The following is a 21,566-nucleotide window of genomic DNA, read 5'->3' as shown; positions in this document are numbered from 1 at the left end:
CACATACCTGGCGCTATTAGTCCTGAGGATATTAAACCTCTTCTGTCCTCCCGCATAGGGCATGTCGAGAGCATTAAGCTCATGTGAATCTTCCTGTGGCAGACAAAGTGTGCCATCTTACCAAAGTAAGTTCTTATTCCGGAGCCTTTGCTTTGGGTAGGCCAATTGTTCTGATCCAAAGTTTCCTTATCCGAGACTCGGTTAACTTGATTCCATCTTCTCAAATTCGAGAAGAATAATCTTCCTAGAAATCAATCTAGGTATCTCTCCTTGCGCATAATCCTACGCTGTTAGCCCAGAGAGTATTAAACCTCTTATGTCCTCCCACATAGGGAATGCCGAAGTCATAAAGCATTAAGCTTGATGTCTTTCTTTCACAATTTGCGATCACCTTAAAGAAGGTTCTTGTTCCAGGCCATCGCTCAACATAGGCGGGCGGTTCCAATCCGAAGATTCCTTGTGCACGGCGACACTTCCTTCCAATCTTTTCCTCCTGCGAGTTATTACCACTCGCAGTGTTTTGCAGACGCCCATTAGAGTCTCTTCCTTACAGAATCATAAAAAATGACGCCTTGCAAAATCTCAGGCAGATAGGATTCTTGCCATGGCATTTTCTGAACGTACGTTCAAACCCGGTTCACAATAGAGCAAACCCTCTTTGATTCTCAGGGATGTTCTCCCATATGTAATTCTTACCATTTTGAAACGATTGGCGAACTATATTCTTACGAACATAATAGTTCGAATTTATTCCAACAGCGTGTAAATGCTACTTGAACTGCTCATGGAGAAACATATACCGCAACCAAAAGTTGCTACTCTAATGGTAAAAGCACATAGCGTACTGAACGATCAACGATCATCACAAAACCTCTTCTCCGTAGAGACTCAAAGTCCTTCTACCGAACACATTCTCAAATAGAGATTCTCATGTCGGAATATCCTTGCGCGCAATAAGGCGCTCAAGAGAGTATAACAAACTCCTGTCCGATTCCTTAGCATAGGTCTGCATCTTCGTGTGTTATCCATGTACCCAAAGGTGTACATAAGTTTCAGTGATCCTGGGAAATTACCTTCCCTTCGTAAGATCCTTAGAGCGAAGACGCTCAACCTGACAATCCCTTGGCTCAATCTCAGAGCAAAACCCGCTCATCAAATAAACTAGGATTTTATTCCTTGGATTCCTTGATCATAGGCCGTAGTCGTCGCTTGTTCCTTTCTTCGTAAAGAGAGTATTCCTTCATTTGTGCGTAAAGCACTACCATATCTTGCCTTACCGGGTAGGGGGTGTGGGCTTAAAGAGTATTAGAGCTTAAAGAAAGCTTTTCTTTGCTGGAAAGCTCAGAATGGTTCCTTCATAATTTCCTACCCAGAGTAGCAGGTAATCTGTTCGCGAATTACCGGATACCAGATCAATAGTTGACCTTCCGGCTAGTTAAGCAAACCAATTCATCTCAGAAAACAATGTTTCAATTTGATCCTGCTCTCATAAACACTCAAGAGTGAGTAGTCCCAGTTAGACATAACCATACCTCGTGCAAAAGAGCAAACAAGCACAATGCACTTTATGATTTCCGCCTCGATGTAACTTTGATCGAAAACCTGCCCTCTCACTTAAAGTTCGAGGGTCTTTTATTCAAGAACTCAGGAGTTAGATTGAATTCCCTTACTCCAAACTTTCTATGTTCGATGGTTCCCGTCCCACTGCGGGGATTAGATTCTATGTACACTGAGATGTACACTTTCAGCTTGTATTGCTGACTCCACCATCTGCTCCAAAGTATTCTTGCAGATGCGTCTACACAAAATTCGGGCAAAAGTCCTTCGTTGAATTTCATCTTTCCTTCCTCAAAGAGGGTCAAGAGTGGAGCTACCTTGGCAAGAGTGAACCACTACTTCCTTGGACTCGCTCATATTTCTATTGGGCAAACCGAACCCAATCTTCTTGGATGCCTTCCTCAAAAGCGTAGAGGAAAAAAATTTGTCGGAAAATTCAGCCTTGAATTGAATCCAAGTCTTGTTGTAAGTTCCTTGCAGAGCTTTGGTATACCACCAAATACTTGCAATCCCCTTGAGGTGTTTGGTCACAATACCTCACCTTCGACGCTTCTCAGAAATCGCCGTTTGCAAAGGCAACTTCAAACTGTCGAATGAAAGCAGTAGCTTTCAGGACATCTTCCCTTCCGTCAAAAGTATCAAACTTGACTCGAGTGTTCCTAGGTCTAAAGACCTTCTTCATATCCTTCCCAGAATGACGGAATTTCTTGGCTATGGTTCTGGATTGATGTTCATGGATATTTTCTGGATTCTAGAGGATCTTGAGCATTCCGCTCCTTGGATTCTCTAGGTTCTTGAGCATCATGCTCTTGTCATCTTCGCAGAGAATCCCAAGTCTTGTGCCAACTTCTTGCAAAGAGAAAAATTTTCCCAATCCTGCGAGCTTTTACTTGCAGGGCTTAGGGTTCCGCCTGCTTACTTCTCTCTTGGCTTGTCATGGCTTCTTCCCATATCTTCCCAGAGTCGTCCTCCTTTACAGAGAAAGAGAGGAGACCATCCTCTGATACCATTGTCACAAACGGGAACGCATAACAATATAAAATACAATCGGATAAATAGGATTTATCACTTATTACTGAAGCCAAAGGATATAGAGAGAAGTAGATAGAGAGAGACAGAGAGTGAGAAGATCGACACAATACTGGGGACCACAAGATGGGCTGGTCCCCCCCCTTAAAAAGAATCCTTTATTAGGGAGAATCTTTTTACAAGCACAAGAACCGGAGAAAACCCCTCTGTTCTAATTCTCTGACTCGATGGTCGTTCCTTCCGATAAGGGAAATCCGAGAGACGAGCTCTCAATCCTTTTTCCGTTTGTACTCGGAGTCGAGACTCCGTAGACAATTTCCGAATTCCGTTCCCGGAATTCCCAAGCATAGGCCGAAGCCTTCTCGCTTCTCCTTCGCGATGAAGTACCTGCAAACACGCAGGCAAACACGCGACAACAATTCATATGGCGAATCCACAATAGATACCTGTCGCTCTTGCGCGGGAAAAGCGACTTCCGTGCTTCGTAGTCTCGCGATCTCTTGCGTTATCTGGCAGCAGAGTCTTCTCTTGCTGACGTTCGTAGCTCCTTTTTCAGTGAGGGCATGTGGTGCTTTTATAGCTCCTTGGCCACGGCACGAATAGCTGCTCGCGTAGAGATCGTGGCCGTTTAGAGTTTTCTTTTTTTTGGGCCTGTTCTACCCGAAATAGGGAAAGAGAATTCGTTGGCTGCTTTTGTTGCTTTATTTTCTAAGTGGCTGCCCACTTATTAAGTGGGCGGTCGGCATATTTTAAAATTGGTCTGAACCTGCCCAAAAACTCAATAAAAGCTTATAAGTCTAAAACAATGCTTTTCACAACACTTCCCAGGCGTCCCTGGATGCAACCACAGGCACAAATGCAATGCAAACATAGATTCCTCGCGGGAAAGCGTCTGCTCTTCCCGGAAAACTCGTTAAAATATTCTGCTTTTTAAGAAAAGCTTCTCAGAACCCATCTTTATTCTTGTGCTTGCGTCTTTACGCGTGTTCCTCTTTTCCAGTTCTGATTTCCTCTTGACTATGGATATCCCCTTTTTGATGAACCCGTCACCCACCTTGTGACGCATCAGGAATACCCATCACCTAGTCCTTTCCTACCGAACTTACGGTACAATCTCCTTCACCATGCTCTATGTCACCCATCCTATGACGCATCAGAGATGTCCGTTCCTAGATGGTCGGATGCTTCTTCCCGATGCTCCCTGTCACCCATTCGATGTGACGCCCGTTCGTGGTGGCCTTACAGATATTCCCGTTCACAGTGCTCCCGTCATTACTTTGAATGGCGTACTAGTTATACTCTTTACTCGGATGTCTCCAGTGAGAAAAACGCTCTCACTTAAAATTCCAATAATTCATTTAGAATTCTTTTCCTTGGTGTTCCAAGTGAGAAAACCCTCTCACTTATAAATCCAATAATTCATTTAGAATTATTTTTCTGTCAGATAAAGCCAATTTAGCAACACCCGCAGGAAAGAGAAGGAACTCGGGTGAAGAGAAGACGCACATTACAAGCTAAAGAAGAACCTCAAACCTCAAGACCCTCAAGAACCTCAAGAACCCAAGAACCCAAGACCCACAAGAACCCAAGTTCCTCGTAAACTTAAGAACCCAAGACTTCAGTGTATGTTCATTGCCCGTAGCGGAATGGATACTTCGCATGGAGGTGATGAGCATGGAAGAGGCGAAGAAGAATTTTCCCCACGAGGAGGTTTTTCTGACCCTTCCCCTTCCCCTTCCCCATCTACACCACGGTTTGCACCAAATCCTATGGAGGCTTTGGTCAAGACGATGATGGACATGATGACACAACAACAAGAAGCGAATCGCGTTGCGATGGCACACAACTAGAAAGAAAAGCACAACAACAGAAAGCCTTGGAGCGAGAACGCCAACACAGACAAGAAACCTTGGAGCATGAGCCTGAGCAAGCGCGCTTGGCAGCCGAAGAAAGACAGGCAGAGCGTGAGGCACAGAGAGAACTACGCATGCAAGAATTGGTTCGACAAGTTCTCACCTCGAAGTCCGAGCCAATCAAAGATGTTGGTAGTTCATCTAGTGGTTCAAGCCGAGATTCGGACTCCAACAACCCCGTCACAGAGAAGATCCAGTTCAGTAAGTATGATGGTAAGATAGATACTACAATTATTCATTCTTGGTTGCATCAATTTAATGCTTATTTTGCGACAACTAAGAAGAAAGGAAATAGCAAGGTTTTGACGGCAACTATGTACCTTGCTGGTGATGCCATTAATTGGTACCACGCATGGCAAGAGGCACAATTGACCGCGCACCTAGAGGAAGGCGAGGATGGCACGCCCCTTTCTTTCAATTGGGCCGACTTCCAAGACAAGCTCAAGGCGTGGTTTATGTCCCCACAGTACCTAGCACGGTTGAAAGACGGTTGGCGCAGTCTCAAGCAAAATGGTATGCCAGTTATGTTTTTCTCTAATCGTGTTTTGCAGCTTGGAACCCAATTACGCAAATCGGATGATGAGCGCAAAGAGGCTTTCATTTTCGGGTTGGACGACTATATCAGGTTTGATATCGAAGTCCTCGACCCAATCGATCTCAAAAAGGCGGTAGCAATTGCTCTCACGCAGGAGATGAAGCACAACAAGGGAAAGCCTAAGGAAAACAAGACTTCCACAAGTACCTCTTAGACTTCTCAGAACCATCAGAACGGTAAGAACGGTAAGAATGGTAAGAACGGTAACTCTTCTAACCAATCTTCCAGAAAAGAACTCTCCAAATGAACCTAAGGGTAAAGCTAACACAATTGCTAAACCTAAGCTCACTCTAGATGAAAAGGCAGAACAAGGAAATTTAGGAGGATACATCACGTCGGAAGAACAAAGCATTTATTCTAAGGAAGGTCGTTGTTTTCATTGTCACATCAAGGGTCACATAAAAAGAACATGTCCTAAGCTTGAATCTAATGAAACTAAAGAACCCACAGAACCCACTTCCTCTGTCAATGCAATAAATGAGAACACGAGTGTGACCCAAGTCTCTCATGATCCTCCCATTGATGAGTCTCTCATTATGTGTTATCGTCATGTGAAGAGTCAACGTTTTGTTATATTGTTTGACCCAGGCAGTATGAATGATTGATTAGTGACTCTCTTGTCGAAAGAGCCCGCTTGAAGGTTAGCAAGACATCTCTTTTCGAGGTGTTTGGCTTCTCTCCCGGTATGGACTCTCTCGTCACACAAGAATGCCTTGATGTTTTGTTCACTGTTCAACAAGTGTCCTTCCGCAGAAAATTTGTAGTCTCTCCTCTTTCAGGATGTGATATGCTTTTATACATTCGATGGTTTCGTGAGCATAACCCTCTCATTGATTGGGCGGAAAATACGTTCATTTTCAATGTCACAAATGACTCTCCCCTTGTCATTCGTGGAGAGCACGTTGTTCATTCTTCATCTCTCATTTCTAATGTGCAGACGAAGATGGCAAAGAATCCGGAAACGGAGACTCTCTCGGTCTCTTCTTTTCCAAAGCATGACACACATGATTTGCATGATAAGGATAAGCATGATGATTTGCATGATCAAGATGTGATTTTTCACAAGCATGATGATTTGCAGGAAGATGATGTGATTGTTCACAAGGATGATGGTTTAGTTGATACTTTTTCTAGTGAAGCTAACCTCATTGCAGATTCGATTGATCACGAAGAACCGATCTTGGCTCTCGAGTCGAGGTCCAAAGAACTCCCATAAGAAGTATTATGTGTTCGAATGATTAGCCAACACGCATTGTTCCAGTGTTTCATTCGTGATGCTTTCCTGTATTTTAGTCATCGTCCTTATGTGATCCCTTTTCATAGGCATGACATATTGCACGATGAATTGCATGATGAACACGATTCACTCATGAATGAGCACAGATGTATGCGGATTACACATGAAAAGAAAAAATGTTTGCACCCAAGGAATTCATATTCCATGTCTCTTCCTTAGCATGACAGCACAAGAAAGATTGAGCATCAAGCATCAGCATTTCCATTGTGATTTGCCACAGTTGATTGATTTAGATCAGAAAGTCAAGATTCGACCCCATTGTTTGCGTGTGTTTGATGAACGGTTTGGCACTCCGTCACTTTGTTCATCTGCAACGCATGCACAGTTTTTTCGAAAGACTAGAATATTTCGAGTCACTTTACATGGAATGGGTATGTTCATGTTTTTGTGTTGGAAGTGGTTTCAGGAAATTTCATCCTTGGAGATTCTTGAAAAAGGTAGACGCACAACCATCGACGAAGTTGAAGCATTGAAGGAGCCACAGATGACTTTTGTGTCGCTTTCGACGCGGCCCAAAGAAGCAAGCGTTGCAGACCTTTATGAAGTTCAAGTATCGCACGACCCACACATTAGAGTGGGCCGACGAAGAGTCCTTCCCAAGATTCTAAACGTTGTTGGCGATCTCTCTCGACGCCATACAGTTCGGTACCAGTACCTCACTTTGAAAAGGAGGGAATGTCACATGCACATCTAACCCTATGTGTACGTGGACAAGCTATTTCATAACATGGGTTCAATTTAGTCTAGCCTAGGAAGTGTTCTGGCACTTTTGTGAGTCTGTTCGCAGACTGTGCATGTCCAGGCACTTAGAGTAGATGCATATCCTCTGGTTGCACACAACATGATCATCAGATTTCCATCAGAACCCATCAAGAGCATTTTTACAATGCATAGACCTATTTTCCCTATTTTTGACATTTTTGACTTATTATTTTTAAGTGACTTTTGTTGGGAAACTGAGTAGGGCAATTTGGCCAATGATGTATATAAGCAAACCTAGCGCTAGCACTTTCTCACAGAAGAGGCAGCAGGGACCGGCCATCCACAGTGCACCTTCTCGAGCAAGACTCCCCCCCAAACTGAAGACCTAGCGTTTTTGCATGATGCAAGCCTAGCATTTTCATACAGAACCAGCAGCCTGCCGTTTTTACACAGCAGATCAGCCCCAACAACAACAAGACAGCAGATCAGCCCTAGTGTTAGCAGATTTCCACTGCAAGACAGTTTTTCAGCCCTAGCGTTTTTGCATCAGCATAGCGTTTTGCAGATTCACCGCGACGGAACACCAAGAAGCACCAGCATTTTCAGTTTTCAGCAGTCAGATCCCGCAGTAGAAGTCCCGAACCTCGCAGATCTCACCTTCCCGCAGCAGATCCTCGCCGCACGGTCAGATCCAGCGTAGTTTGCAGATTCAGCTCAGAAAATGCAGATTTCAGCATCTGCGTTTTCAGCGCGTCATCATCGCATCGTCGCCATCGACATCGTCACCGACATATAGTTAGAATTTAGCAGACAAAGATTTGCAGATTTCAGCCATTAGCGTTTTCAAATTTCAGCCTGTCTCGTCGTCGTCCTCATCGTCGTCGACATCGTCGGCAAGTCCAAAGCATTGTAGAGATTTGTGCAATCAATAGTAGGCCGCTCTTGCCATAGAGAGTGGGGCCCTCGGAGGAGGGTTTGACAACATTCTGGTGTCGTATTCTTCTCTCTCTATCTCTCAGTCTCAGTACCTTCATTCACAATGTTCACCACTTTGTTTGTGTCCATTGCACTCTCTCACTAAAGGAACGGAAGGCTCTCCCTTCTGTAAGTAACAAGAACCCTTGAGCACAGTTCGGAGCACTCATCTTGAGCAAAGTTCAACATTCACTTCCGCTGCACCTTACACCTTGATTCAATGATATGCAATGTGTAGCCAACATGGCTTGTTTTTTGGAACTTGAGTTTAGATTTAGACTTACGTAAAGTAGCAGTAGCAGCAATATGAGTGGTAGGAGCCTTATGAGAGGTAAAGCCGTGGCTTTGTGAACCCCCAAGGGGGTCAATAAGAGATATGGTATCGAGTTTTTCTGTAATGGCTCCTAATCGAATAGTTTGGAATTTTGAGGTATGGAAAATTGTTTTGTATACTGTATGAAAAGTAGAGGTGGTATTATTAGGAGAATCTGATGGAGAAAAGATGGATATATTTTTAGCATCATTACGCAGAGAGAAAGAGAGAGAGAGGTCATTGTTCTTGCTTTTGTTCCTTTCATCTCAAGCATTCCAATCTCGAGATCCCTTGTGCTCAGGGGCCGCTTGATTCGACCTAGAAGCACCTTGATCCATGTTTCCTCTTTGTCCGTTGTTTTCTTGACCAACAGATCCTTAATGCTCAAAAGCTGTAATGGCAAGGTACCACGTGCCAACGAAAAAGAACGAACTGAACAGGCTTTAGACACTTCAAAAACAACTAAATTAAAAGAGAGACACGGCACACGAGACACGAAGTGGCGAAGTTCCACCCCAAGAGAGCCTTGCCCAAACCCTAGAGCCCCTTTCGGTATTTCTTCATATTGCTTCAACGGAAAAAAACAAACTTTAGACGCTTGAACTGAAAGAAAGATACGGCATGCAAGACACGGAGTGGCGGAGTTCCATCCCAAGACCACCCCAAGAGAGCATTGGCCCCGATACCTCGCGCCCCAAAAGACCACTCGCCCCAAGCCCTCGTGCCCCTTTCGGTATTTCTTTATATTGCTTCAAATTGATACAACACCTGTGGCTCTCCTCTGCACCTGCACGCGGTAGAATGCCACAAAGAGAGCCCACAATTCATATTTAAAGACCCTTGGCCCTCAAAAGAAATTTACATGAAAAAGCATTTGGTCTTCCCAAAGCTAGCACTTGTGGGTTGTCCGTACAAACTACCACGTCATCACCTGTCGGCGCAATTCACGGAGGTGTCCGTATAGCACTGCCACGTCAGCGCTGATTGCGAAAATCCGTACTGCAACCACGCCATCATATACGCAAGTTTGTGTGTGTGTGTGTGTGTGTGTGTGTGTGGAGTCCTGCTTTATTTTTAGACCCCATCAGACGGGGTCCCATAAGTTAGCTGGGGTTTGAGATTATTAATCCTAACCCAACTTGTTATTTGGGCCACTCGGCGAGGATCTGTAAGTTGGTAAAGACTTCTTCTGTTGCTTCTGCTAGGGTTTAGGCCCCTCGGGCCAGATCGGCAAATTGGCTAGGGTTGGGCTCAGGGAGCCCTAACCCGTTAGGTCTTCAGTGGCTTGACAAGTCAGCAGTTTGTGGCATCCCCCCTTCTTGAAAGAAGAGTAATCGTCCACGATTACAACTGCAAAACAACTCAAGTTAGCTCAAAAATGTCGGAGGGTCATTCATTTTTCTCATTCTATTTCGGAGCTCTTGATATTCTGGCATAGCAAAATTAGCCATCACACCTACCCCCGCAAATAGCCATCCCGGTCCATGCCATGAGCTATTCAACGACTCCCTCGTCACTCTTCCCACACATAACCTAAAGAGTTCCGGGCCATGACATATAGAGACCTTTTATGACTGCACCCTGCGTCGCTTGGAGGTGCTAAGAGTAACCCCTGCTCAGACTATTTCTTTCTCAATACTCCCTGCATTGAGGTATTGCATTTGTGTACATTCCATTTACGCAATCAAAAGCAAATACCACATTGGCAACAGTGTGGGGGACCCTTCAGAGGGTTGGTTAAGACCCTATCGGGTCTCTCTCTCTCTAACTAACTAGAGCCGGTGTGGCTCTTAGAGGAATGGAGAGGATGTGTTCACAGGTTCAGTTCCAAGAACCTAGGACAAAGTTATGGCTCGTTGATACTTTGGTTGCCTCTACTATGTTATATGGGGTGCAGGTTTGGGGACCTTCTATAGGCCAGGATGGGTGGGGGCGTATGGAGAAGCCCCTGGTATCTATGATCTCTCGGCTGATTAGAGCCAAGGTTTCTGTACCGCATGCTATCATTCGAGCGGAATTAGTTGCCCCCCCTATGGAGATTGAGGCGCTCACAAGATCAGTCTCCTTTGTACACAGTCTGTGGGATACTACCAGAGACAGATATGCTAGGGTGACTCTAGAGTCCTCCAGACAATTAGCTCTTAAAGGGGATACATCATGCTGGTATGCTCAAATGAAATCATGGTTTCAGACACATGGTTTCACCATGGACAGGTTGCCTCCTTTTCAATACTCTCTTCAGGCACCCTTGAGGTCTCTGACACGGGTAGAGATTAATAGACTCATCCGTCAGGATTTGATCCAGCTGGACACGAGGAGGACATGGATAGAGCCGTTACAAGAGTTGGGCACAAAGATGGCTTTCTATAGAGAGCATCTTCTCCACCTCACGGGGGATGGGTTTGTAATTCGACCTAGCTATATGGACACGCATCTTTCGCATGGTTTGCGTTGTGCCATTGGCCAGATACGCACGTCCTCACATCAGCTCGAGATTGAGACTGGCACATTCAAAGGGACACCAGGAGATAACAGAATATGCCGCTTATGCCATCTAGAGCCAGAGACAAAAGTACATTACATATGTCATTGCACAGTGTACTATGAGATACGAGGTCGTTTTCACTGTCTATTCAGAGCAGGTTTTGGGCCTCTATCTAGGGTCATGAGTTATGAGGATCAAAGATGTCTTGGGCTTTATCTACTTGAGTTACACAAGCATAGAGAAACCTTACTAAGGAGAGGTGAAGAGAGACATCCCTAGAGACAGATCACAGATTTCTTTACACTAGATACTGTACACCCAGAAGAACAGACAGAGGAGAAACCAGCGACGGTGGAGAGGTCTACCCGCACTACTGGCATTCTCATCGATCGAGCATTGGAGCTAGGGAGATCTAGACGACCCCGAGGGAGGAGAGGAGCTACACAATTTCGAAGGAGGCTATGGCAAAGGATTCAAGCCATACTCTTTCGTCGTCCAGAGTGCAGATGAAGATGGATCTCTACTCCCCTCCCATATTGTCTTCACATTGTACTGCTTAGTTAGGATCCCGCAGTATTTATATTTTGTTATCCTAGTTTAATTTATTTTGTTAATCTGACTTTGTATCAGATACACCGCATTGTAACTTTCTGGTCTCATAGGTCACTTTGGCCTTTTGAAGACGTTAATATAACATTTCATTTCATTTCTCTCTCTCTCTCTCTCTCTCTCTCTCTCTCTCTCTCTCTCTCTCTCTCTCTCTCTCTCTCTCTCTCTCTCTCTCTCTCTCTCTCTCTCTCTCTCTCTCTCTCTCTCTCAAATAAAAGGAACCATCTCTCATGCAAAGTAGCACACATTAACGCAAGGAAAGAAGTAAAGATTTGCAAAAGTGTAAAGTCTAGATCTTCACCATTTCAATTCCCCTACACCTGACACTTTATGTCCATGTGTACGTATGCAAATACTTACGTATGTATATGTAAGGCCCGCAAAATTAGGGGTGATGACAGCTACACTCCACCCAGCCAACCTCTTCTTGTAGGCCATGCCTATCTTTAGGAGTTCCTCGTGCATGCCATCCATTTAGTGCTTTGCCACATCTATAGTCTGTGTGGCTCTGTGTATATACACGCAAACAAACAGAATGTGTGCGCACCATACATGCATTTGAGTCTTTAATGTACTACCTACCTTTATATCAACATATGTACTACCTACCTATATGCCTGCGTACATATAATGTCAAATCGTGTCATGTCGTTCTATGCATGCATATGAATAAGTATTATACACGTGTGCATATATTGTCAAATCGTGCCATCTTATATTATACATGAACGTGTGTATCAAGTATATACAGACGGTTTCGAGCTATCGGAGATTGAAAACTAAGAAAAGAACGATAAAGCGCAGTACATCATTCAAGTCCTACACAAAAAGGCTCTTTAACCATAGTCACAGCACGAGCTGGTTGGGGATTTCATGTGAAGATATATACATTTATGGGGTCTTAACTTCCATACTAAGAGATGCAAAATTTCATTTCCTAATATGAACAAGCTAAGTCTTCCCATTCTATGGGCAAGCCAAAGAGCACAAACAGTATTCACTTTAAAGTTAGTCCAGTTTAGAAGTCGTTTGTGAGAAAAACATCACATTTTCACTCAAATAAAAGTGATGCTTACCTTTCCAGTTCCGGGAGGTCCAAAGAGCAATATTCCCTTCCATGGTGACAGTAAACCTGTAAAATATCTGCATTTGCAATTTCATTTTCAAAATGCAAAGCAGTATTAGCAACTACTATCTTCAAAATTACCGAAACAGTAGCTACCGTGACAAAGAGGGCATTAACAACATTCTTTGGTTATTCTCGTATTTATAGAATAGAGCTGAAAACGTCATGCACTAATCCGTACTGGCACTACTTGCTTTGAGTTTTTATATGTGATAAAAGTAAACCTCAAAAACACACGTTTCCTTGGATTGCTCATTCTGTACATTAAAATCTAAAGCCAAAGTCTAAGCTATCAATTATGTTAGACACCAAACCGGAAAAGAGTGTCAAGATAGGACGCATACATAGGAGCATCTGTTCTGAAAAATAAGTTCGATGCCATACATATGCATGTCCGCTCTGAAAATATAAATAGCCGAGGGGCTAGCCACAAGAGTGCAAAATCAAACTTGATCAGGCCAGATAAGAGAGTATCTAAGCTGCTAGATTATCATAAACTGTCGTACTGCAAACGTTTTGATCCCTTATATTAAGTATTCTATCATCCTCATAGGAAAGGCTTTCACATATTTTTTAAAGTATGCGAGCATTCTTGAAAACATGCCAGCGATCTTTTAAAATTAATATCCATATCCAAGCTATCCCGAATGTTGAATCATGGTTCCCCATTTGATTAATTTAAAAGCTGTTCCATATTCTAGACTTCTCTCAGCACAAGAGCAAAATAAAATAGCATGGCTATTCATACAGCCGTCTAAAAACTCTTTTGGTCCATTAACAAAATTTTACTATCTTCTGAACACTCGGCAACACAAGCACAGACAATGTATTTCAAGGTGATTGAAGTATGCTACATACTGTGGATATTTTATAGGCATCACCACAGCTTCTTTCAGCAAACGTTTTGCATCCTCCAAACCCTTTATAGTATCCCATCGCACATCTGGACTTCCTTGAATAATGTCTCTGCAAATTATAACAAGCATACCTCAGAACCTGATATTAGATCATCTGTTCATCCATATGCATATTTAAATCTCATACATAACACAAAATAACTGCTTGAAAGCGCATTAATAGAACCTGCTAAGACTCTCTGCCAATGCTCGCATCTCTGCTGACTCAAAAGGAGGTAAAAGACTTTTTACCCTGAAATTCTTATAAAACTGCATTGTTAGGTTTATGATCATTTGAGTTGCAGAATACACTCTCACCACAACTTCACCACTCACAACTCAAGAGAAACACATAACATGAAACTAACAAAAAATTGATGAAAAAAGATACCCCTTTTGAAAAGATAAACTAGTTAGCATCCTTTACAAATCGTAAATTACACTTCACATGACAGCAATCTTATGAAAGTCCTTTGGACTTTTCGAGCAAAAAGCTTTGCATTTTTGCCAAGAAAATTGCGTGTTCAAGTGATCATATCAGCTCTATTGCTATGCTTGCAAACACAGTTTCAGATTCCTGGCCTGCTAAACAGGCTGTAGTGAGGGCTACCTAAAGGTCATGCATCTCTGTGGCCGTCCATGTGTCATGTGATTGGAGACAAGATCTTTGAAGCCCTTCACTTTTTGTGGCCCGGCATAGCCTCTGTTCCATGATGTCATGCCATGGGCATTTTGCAAGCCTTGAGGCCTTGAAGTGGTAGTTGGGCGAGCCCACACATGCAAACTCAAGAAAGTTCTCTTCTCTGCATGGGTCCACTCCACAATTTCCCTTCACAGCGAAATCTGAAGTCGTGACGTTTGTCATCAGCCTTTGAAAGCCATGAACCAAAAAAATTTATGAAAGATTACATATGTTATCTTTCTAATTGAAAGATTGCATAATTAGACATGTGTCCTTGTGTTTACGAAACCATGATTGATTAGGCATACTTCAATCCGAAGAGAGATATAGATGGATACAAGTGTATGGAACGGATGGAATCTACCTCGGGCACACACGTTAAGACATGCTTGAGCATTATGTATTCATGCCTAAAAGCATCCAATGAATGCACGAATACTGTTTGTTGATCAAAGCAGCTTGTATTTTGCAAAAGGATAGGTATTTGTTACGTTAAAATGCTATTTTGAGCACTAACTTGTCATTTTTGAGGGCTTTCATAGTGGTGCTTATTTCTCACCTTTCTTGAGAAGTGGCAAATCAAGTGTCAAAACACTCGAGAAATCTGTAAGGGCATTTGTCAAAGGTAATTCACTTTTTTTGACAAGTGGCAAGACACTTGAAAGTTGAGACATGTGTAAGGACAATTGTCAAAGACAATTCACAAAAGGCAAGACACTTGAGACATGTAAGGACACTTGTCAAAGATAACTTACCTTTTTAGATAAGTGGCAAGACACTTGTAATAATGCCAACACAACCTCCTTATTCACGAGGCAAGTTCATCTATAAAAGAAAACCCTTTCCCATCATTTTGGGCATCACCTCCTTGCTGAAATTACTCTCTAATCTCAACCCAAGAAACCTCTGCACTACCACCATCATCACCCTCTACATGCTACCTCTCTTTCATTCAAAATTATGTGAGAAAGGAAGATATTGGACGTGTTGGAAAAGGTGAAAAATTTGATTGTCGTGCCGCCATCCTTGAAATCTTTATGTTGGTTAGGTGGGTATCCCGGGTACTAATAATAAGGGTATCCATGCGGGCTCCAACCATCGTAGCCTGGTCACAGTGGTGGTGGGAAGGTGGGGGTAACGCATTGGACAATACCTTGAACTCCAACAGAGGCACCTCTGTTGGAGTTCACCTTTGGATCCTTCTCAATGTGGGATTGCGGATGGCCACCAAAGGGCTGATTTGATACACCTTTGGATCCTTCTCAATGTGGGATTGCGGATGACCACCAAAGGGCTGATTTGCACTCCCAATGTGAGGAATGAAGGGCTGAAAATGCAAATCTCAACGATGCCGATGATGGACAGCAATGGAGCACTCGATGCCGGCGAGGGAATGGCCGAGGGGAGACTCGATGGGCTTTTGAAGTACTCAACCACAATGGGAAACATGCGTAGACTGATCCGAGCCGCTTTCCGGCGATGGAACGGGCTGGGCTGATCTGCTGCAGATTTGCAAGCGCTAGGGCTGGAAATAGAGATCGCTAGCTGATTTGCTGAGTGGAGACAACGCCCGGCTGAATTTCTCCAAAACGCTAAGGGCTGGTTCTGCAGGCTGAAAACGCTATGTTCTCCTTCCTCTAGCCCTACTGCATCTGATAGAAAACGCTGGCCTCCTTGTCCCTTTATAGGCTAGGAATTGGATTTATGAATTTATTTAGGCCTAGGTAGGGCAAGCTGTCCACCAAGACTCAACAAATAAATCAATAAATTAATAAGTTTGGCCAGGGGGTTCCAGTTTGGGTGCAACCGTCACACATCTGTCCACCCAGGAATCCGATCGACGCGGGGAATGGCTCGTTAGATACCTTTAACCTAGAACTACATGCACGTCATGCCACATGCCCACCATAGTGTAATAACATCTGTCAAAACGCATATACAAACCATTTATGCAAGAGGGTTCCAAAACTAGAAAACCTAATCCTAATGGACTTGTCCGGACATGCAGGTCCTGCAAACAGGCTCACAAAATTTTTGGTACTAATCCTCCTAGGATTCTGGACACTCGTATCTAGGAAGAAGGGGAAAATTGGCTCTAGAAGTTGATGAAGCATGTCCACGTGGTACACAGAGCCATGTGCACGTGACATCCCCTCCTGCTTAAGGTGAGGTAAGGGTACCGATCTGCATGGCCTCTTGTATGAGGCTAGCAAAACCGGGTAGTCGGTGAAAAAATTCCTCGTCCACCCAAGCATCTTCGTGTGTCCCTCGATCCTTGAATTTAAGGAGATGTTGCTTTGCTTCCTTCGTATTTCCAAACTTAAATCGAAGCATTAGAAAACGCTTGGACTTGATGACTTTGATTGGAACAATGATCTACGATGGTTCTTCTTTTGGACTGCTCCTTGGAAGTCCATCCTTGTGGCAGTAACTCGACAGGTCCACTTTGGAAACTACTTGTGCCGCTTGTAGAAGATCCAAAGGAATGGCCATGTGAGGTCTCGGCTTTTGGAATTTGACCATCCTTGTCCTGTGTGCCCTAAAATCCACACAGAACTGAAATGAGTTTGGTTTTACGAGCAAAGATAACCGGTAAACCAAAAGACCATACCTTGGGAGGGTGAAGCTTCCTAAACGAGAATTCACCAGGTTTTGGCTTCTCTTTATCCGGTGCAGAAAAAATTTATCTACGTGTTTTGCGTCATGCAATTGGTCAGAGACGATGTCCATAGGTCAATGGGGATGGTGTGTAGGGGAATGATGATCCTGGGAAAGCACAAAATTGATTTTGACAAACCTTCACTATACTTGTCAGGAATACCCAAGTTCCTTGATGTGGGGTTAACACGGATGACCGTCGCTTGGGCTCCTCGACGTAGCTCTCTATTTTCCTGGACGTGAGAGATGAGAGGGACAGAGTGAATACCGCTCTTGCCTTGAATGAGGACGGGCTCATGAGAAACGCGAGCTTCTCCCAATTGATACTAAGCTTGAACTTGCGAAACCACTTAATGCCCAAAATGATATCACATGCTGCAAGTTTAGAGGCTACAAAACGACGAGTAAATTGGGTTTGTTGAATGATCAACTTGACATCATCACATTCTTGAAAGATCGAAGCGTCCATGCCTTCAGAGAACCCCTGCACCGGGAGGGTGGGAATGAGAGAAGTCTGAAGACATGCACGTTACACAAGAGATTCACTTATGACATCTTGAGAACTTCTAGAATCAAACAACACAACGACCCTTTGATCATTAACATGTCCATAACATTTTATGAGTTCATCCTCTTCGAAAGTCCCCTCCTGCTTAGCTTCTTGCTTGACCACACTCATAGCATTCACTTGAGGGGTAGAGTCAGAAGTTCGCACAGTAGAGATTTCCTTGTGAGATTCTCTCTTAGGACATTTCCTTTTCATGTAACCTACTACGTGACAATGAAAACACCTATGTTCCTTTGCATACCATGCTTGTTCTTCCTCATTTAATTGACCACCTAAAACTCCTTGAGCAATCGTTTCATTAGGTGTGCGTTGAGGCTTATCAAATTTTCCCTTACCCTTATCCTTATATCTATCGTTCTTTACTTGAGATTGAGATGTAGAATTAGATTGAGAAGAAGAACTAGAAGAGTTCTTTTTATGGTTACCATTCCCATTAGAATTCTTGTCCTTAGACGAGTCATGAGAGGAAGAGTTACCATTACCTGAGGCCGCCTTGAGCTTACCCTTGCTGTGCTTCATCTGTCAGGAGGACGTGGCAATAGCTAATTACTGTCACGAGGACGTGGCAACTGCTAACCTTAGTTGTTGGTTTCTTTCCGATGATTTTCGTTTAATTTTTGAGACCCTCTTTTTGAAGTTGCAAATGGCCAGACATTGTGTGGCCAGAGTGAAACAGTAGTTTCACCCGTAGACGAGAAGTTGGTCGGCACTGGAATTCTAGTAGTAAAAAGGTGTCTAGGCTCAGTTCAGAGTCATCTAGGTCCCCTCGCCGCACTTAATAAGTTGGTGGATACTAGGAAATTAACTCCATAGAAGCACAATGACAAGGTGGGGTCACCAAGAGAAAATCACCCGAGAACTGGGCTACATTGCATTTTTGGACATGGTCCCAATGGTGAAAAATGGTCAGATGACCAGTGAGAGTCCAATGGAAGCATCTCCTAAAATTTAGGGGATTATCATTTTGGGCCACGAAATCTGTTCGCGTCAATAGCTCCAGAATGACGAGAGGAACATTTCATTACTCTACCGCTAAGTCAACTGAGCAACCGGTTGAGATATTTTTAGACCAAAAGGTCTAAAGCGGAGAATTAATGCATGAGTGCCAGGCACATTTTTGGGCATTTTCCAACTTAAGAGAGAGAGAAGCATTAAAAATAAAACATGGCCTACATCTTCAGCCGTATGGTGGATTGTTGCAGGTACCAAAGCTATTGTGTACCCTCTATGTACACTGAAGTGCAAGAACTGAAGCCTTGCACAACATTCACTGCTCTCTCTCTCCCCTCCGTGCAGTTATGTAGGGCTCTTCATTTGACCTATGTACAGTTGTGTGGGTTCATGCGTGATTGCCGAGGCAAGAGCCGCTTGCACAGGTACTGGATTAGCTAGATGCTAATCCCCCGCAGTTACAGGTGAATTCGGAGAGGTTTCATGTGAGAAATCTCGTCCAATTCAAAGGGCAAGTAGCCCTACAGGTGTGGGAGCTCGAGGACTTGCTACAGATACGAACGGCTCACGAACGGAGCCCAAAACATGGAAATACACCCTGCTGTGTATTTTTGCAGGTTTAGGGTTTCGGCCCTAAACGGTCCCTAATACCCCCAGGAGGTCCGGGGACGCGAAGGAACCGTTGTACAGGTGATTTGGCGCATTTTCAGGGCAGAAAACAGAGAATCCAGCGTGCTGCAGATTCTCGCCAAGTTTTGCAAAGTGTCCGTATGCGTCAGCAAAGTCATCTATTGCGTGGGGATACTGTCTGTGAAGCGTCCTAGTATAGTTATGCTGTCGAAATCGGACCAGAATAGTTCATTTTCAGCTCGAATTATTGGGGACAGCTCGTAGGAAATCATAGATTTTATTCCCTCTTTGAATACAATAAAGAAATACCGAAAGGGGCGCCAGTCTTTGGGGCCAACAGGTGCCAGCGTCTGCTTGGTAGCGCTCTAGCTTCCAAGCCATGAGTGTTTGAAGTATCAATTCCCGTTAGAGGTTTTCTTTTGCAAAGTTTCTCTCTGTCTTAGAGTCTAAAGTAAAGTTTCGGGTGAAAGCCTACGTCTACCGCCCTTCGGGCCCGTTTCATGGTTCCGTTGCCGGGAAAGAATCAGTTTTTCCTCAAGAAGTGAGCCTCGGTTGGTTTGGTGAAGACACAGAGTACAGGAACGTCGGATTACACTATGGCCGACAAAGGGAACGGTATCATGGAAGAGGGTTCCTCTTCGAAGGAGAGACGGGAAATTCCTACACTGTACGAGGTTGGCGAGAGTTCACGGCCACGTCTGTCTGTACCTCCTGTTGATGTGAATGTTCCCCAAGTGCAGAACTAGTTTCCAAGCAATGCATCAGGTTTTTCCAAACCCACGATACATCCTGGGTATTTAAGGGGTGGATTTGTGTTCCAAAGTATGGCTGGTTATGCGCTTGGAAACCAGCAATATATACTGGAACAATGTTTGGGGGTATGGAAGGCATGATGCCAAACCCCATGTATGGTAGCATCGGCATGCAGCAAGGCTTTCAGAGGAACCAGGGCCAGTTTGGGGTGCCACAGGGTAATTTTGGCATGGCTGGTTTTTTTGTACAGCAGCCAAATATGGCACCTATGACGCAAAATGGCTATGGTCAAGACGCGTCGATGATCCCTACTACAGTGCCCATGTTGCAGACAATTCCTTACGACAATTTGGGGGCACAAGAAAAGCCGAAAGCTTACAAAGAAGGTGGTGCAATTGTAAAGTTTAGCACTTTCAGTGGCTTTGAGGATAAGGCAAAGGCTCTTACTTTCCTCCAACAATTTGATACAGCCTATGCAGGAGGGAATTTTACAAAGGCCTCTAAGGTCAGGAAAGCTGCCACTTTCTTGAAAGACAATGCGCTTACATGGTGGACAACATTGTTAATGCAAGGACAGGCACCCGCCACATGGGTATACTTCAAACAAATGTTTGCATCTTTGTGGCTGTCAAATGAATTTGAAGCCACTGTCATGACGGATTGGCACCAACTCACTGTGGCTAATTGCAAGAGCCTACAGAAGTAGGATCGGAGGTTTTGTAAAGCATTGCTCTCAGTAACCTCCTACAAGTTTGTGCCACTGTCTGAGCAGATTGAGAAGTATTGTTGTGGGCTTCTTAAAAGGGAAATCATCTTTCTGTCTACTTGATCTTTACACGTGATGTTTCAAATAATTGTCAGTCAAATTATCTGTGTTAGATAAAGAAAGGTCAGCATTTTTGCGAGAGTTGAATGACTGTTTCTCTAATTCATTACCGTCGCAATTGCCACCGGAGAGGCCTGAGGACCATGCGATAGATTTGGTGCCAGGGTATAGCCCACCGGACAGACCTCCCTACAGGGTTAGTGCGGTGCAGCAGAAAGAGATTATAGGCCAGGTAGAGGAGCTTTTAGAGAAGGGGCTGACTCAGCCTAGTTCTTCACCTTTCTCCCTAGTGCTTTTAGTGCAGAAGAAGGATGGCTCTTGGTGCATGTGTATTGATTACCGTGAGTTGAATAAGAATACCATCAATCACAAGTTTCCTATCCCAAGGATTGATGATATTCTTGACCGTTTAGAGGGTGCTGCAATTTTCAGCAGGATAGACCTTAAGAGTGGGTACCATCAGATTCGTACAAGGCCAGAGGATGTGCACAAGAGTGCGTTTAGAACGACATTTGGTCTTTATGAGTTCTTAGTGATGCCATTTGGTCTTACAAATGCTCCTGCCACGTTCAATAGAATGATGGACCGGATTTTCCGCGAAGTTTGTTGGCACATTCTTCGAGGACACGATAATCTACTCAAAGAATGAAGAGGAGCATAGGCGCCACTTGACTATTGTGTTCGAAGAGTTGCACAGTCACGGGTTACTTCTCAATCCTTAAGAAAAGTGAATTATTCTTGGAAGAGATCCACTTTCTTGGCCACATAGTGTCTAAGGATGGTGTCCGTATGGATCCCGCAAAGGTTGAAGCTATCAAGACATGGCCAGACTTAAAGATTGTGCATGACGTCCGAAGCTTCTTGGGATTGTGCTCATACTATAGAAGGTTTATCAAGAATTTCGCACAGATAGCTTCACCTCTTCACGCTTTGCAAAAGAAAGAGGTCATTTTCAGATGGACCCATAGAGAGATTTCAGCTTTCAATCTCTTTAAGAAAAA

At 43.9% G+C, this 21,566-nt stretch overlaps 1 protein-coding gene across 1 annotated transcript in view; it reads right to left on the bottom strand.

The window, feature by feature from the left end:
• CCP1 (P-loop containing nucleoside triphosphate hydrolases superfamily protein) overlaps positions 1 to 21,566 on the bottom strand; it is an 80,307-nt gene that overhangs the window by 24,443 nt on the left and 34,298 nt on the right. Inside the window, exons 4-6 of the mRNA XM_086526492.1 lie at positions 13,685 to 13,750; positions 13,460 to 13,567; positions 12,552 to 12,618 (exon numbers count right to left, since the gene is read on the bottom strand). Of these exons, the coding sequence (XP_086382618.1) occupies positions 12,552 to 12,618; positions 13,460 to 13,567; positions 13,685 to 13,750 (241 nt within the window). The remainder of the gene's footprint in view (positions 1 to 12,551; positions 12,619 to 13,459; positions 13,568 to 13,684; positions 13,751 to 21,566) is intronic.

Source organism: Adiantum capillus-veneris, chromosome 13, assembly GCF_014529385.1.
Source record: "Adiantum capillus-veneris isolate H3 chromosome 13, ASM1452938v2, whole genome shotgun sequence".
Lineage (NCBI taxonomy): Eukaryota > Viridiplantae > Streptophyta > Polypodiopsida > Polypodiales > Pteridaceae > Adiantum > Adiantum capillus-veneris.
This window is presented reverse-complemented; position numbering and strand designations above follow the sequence as displayed.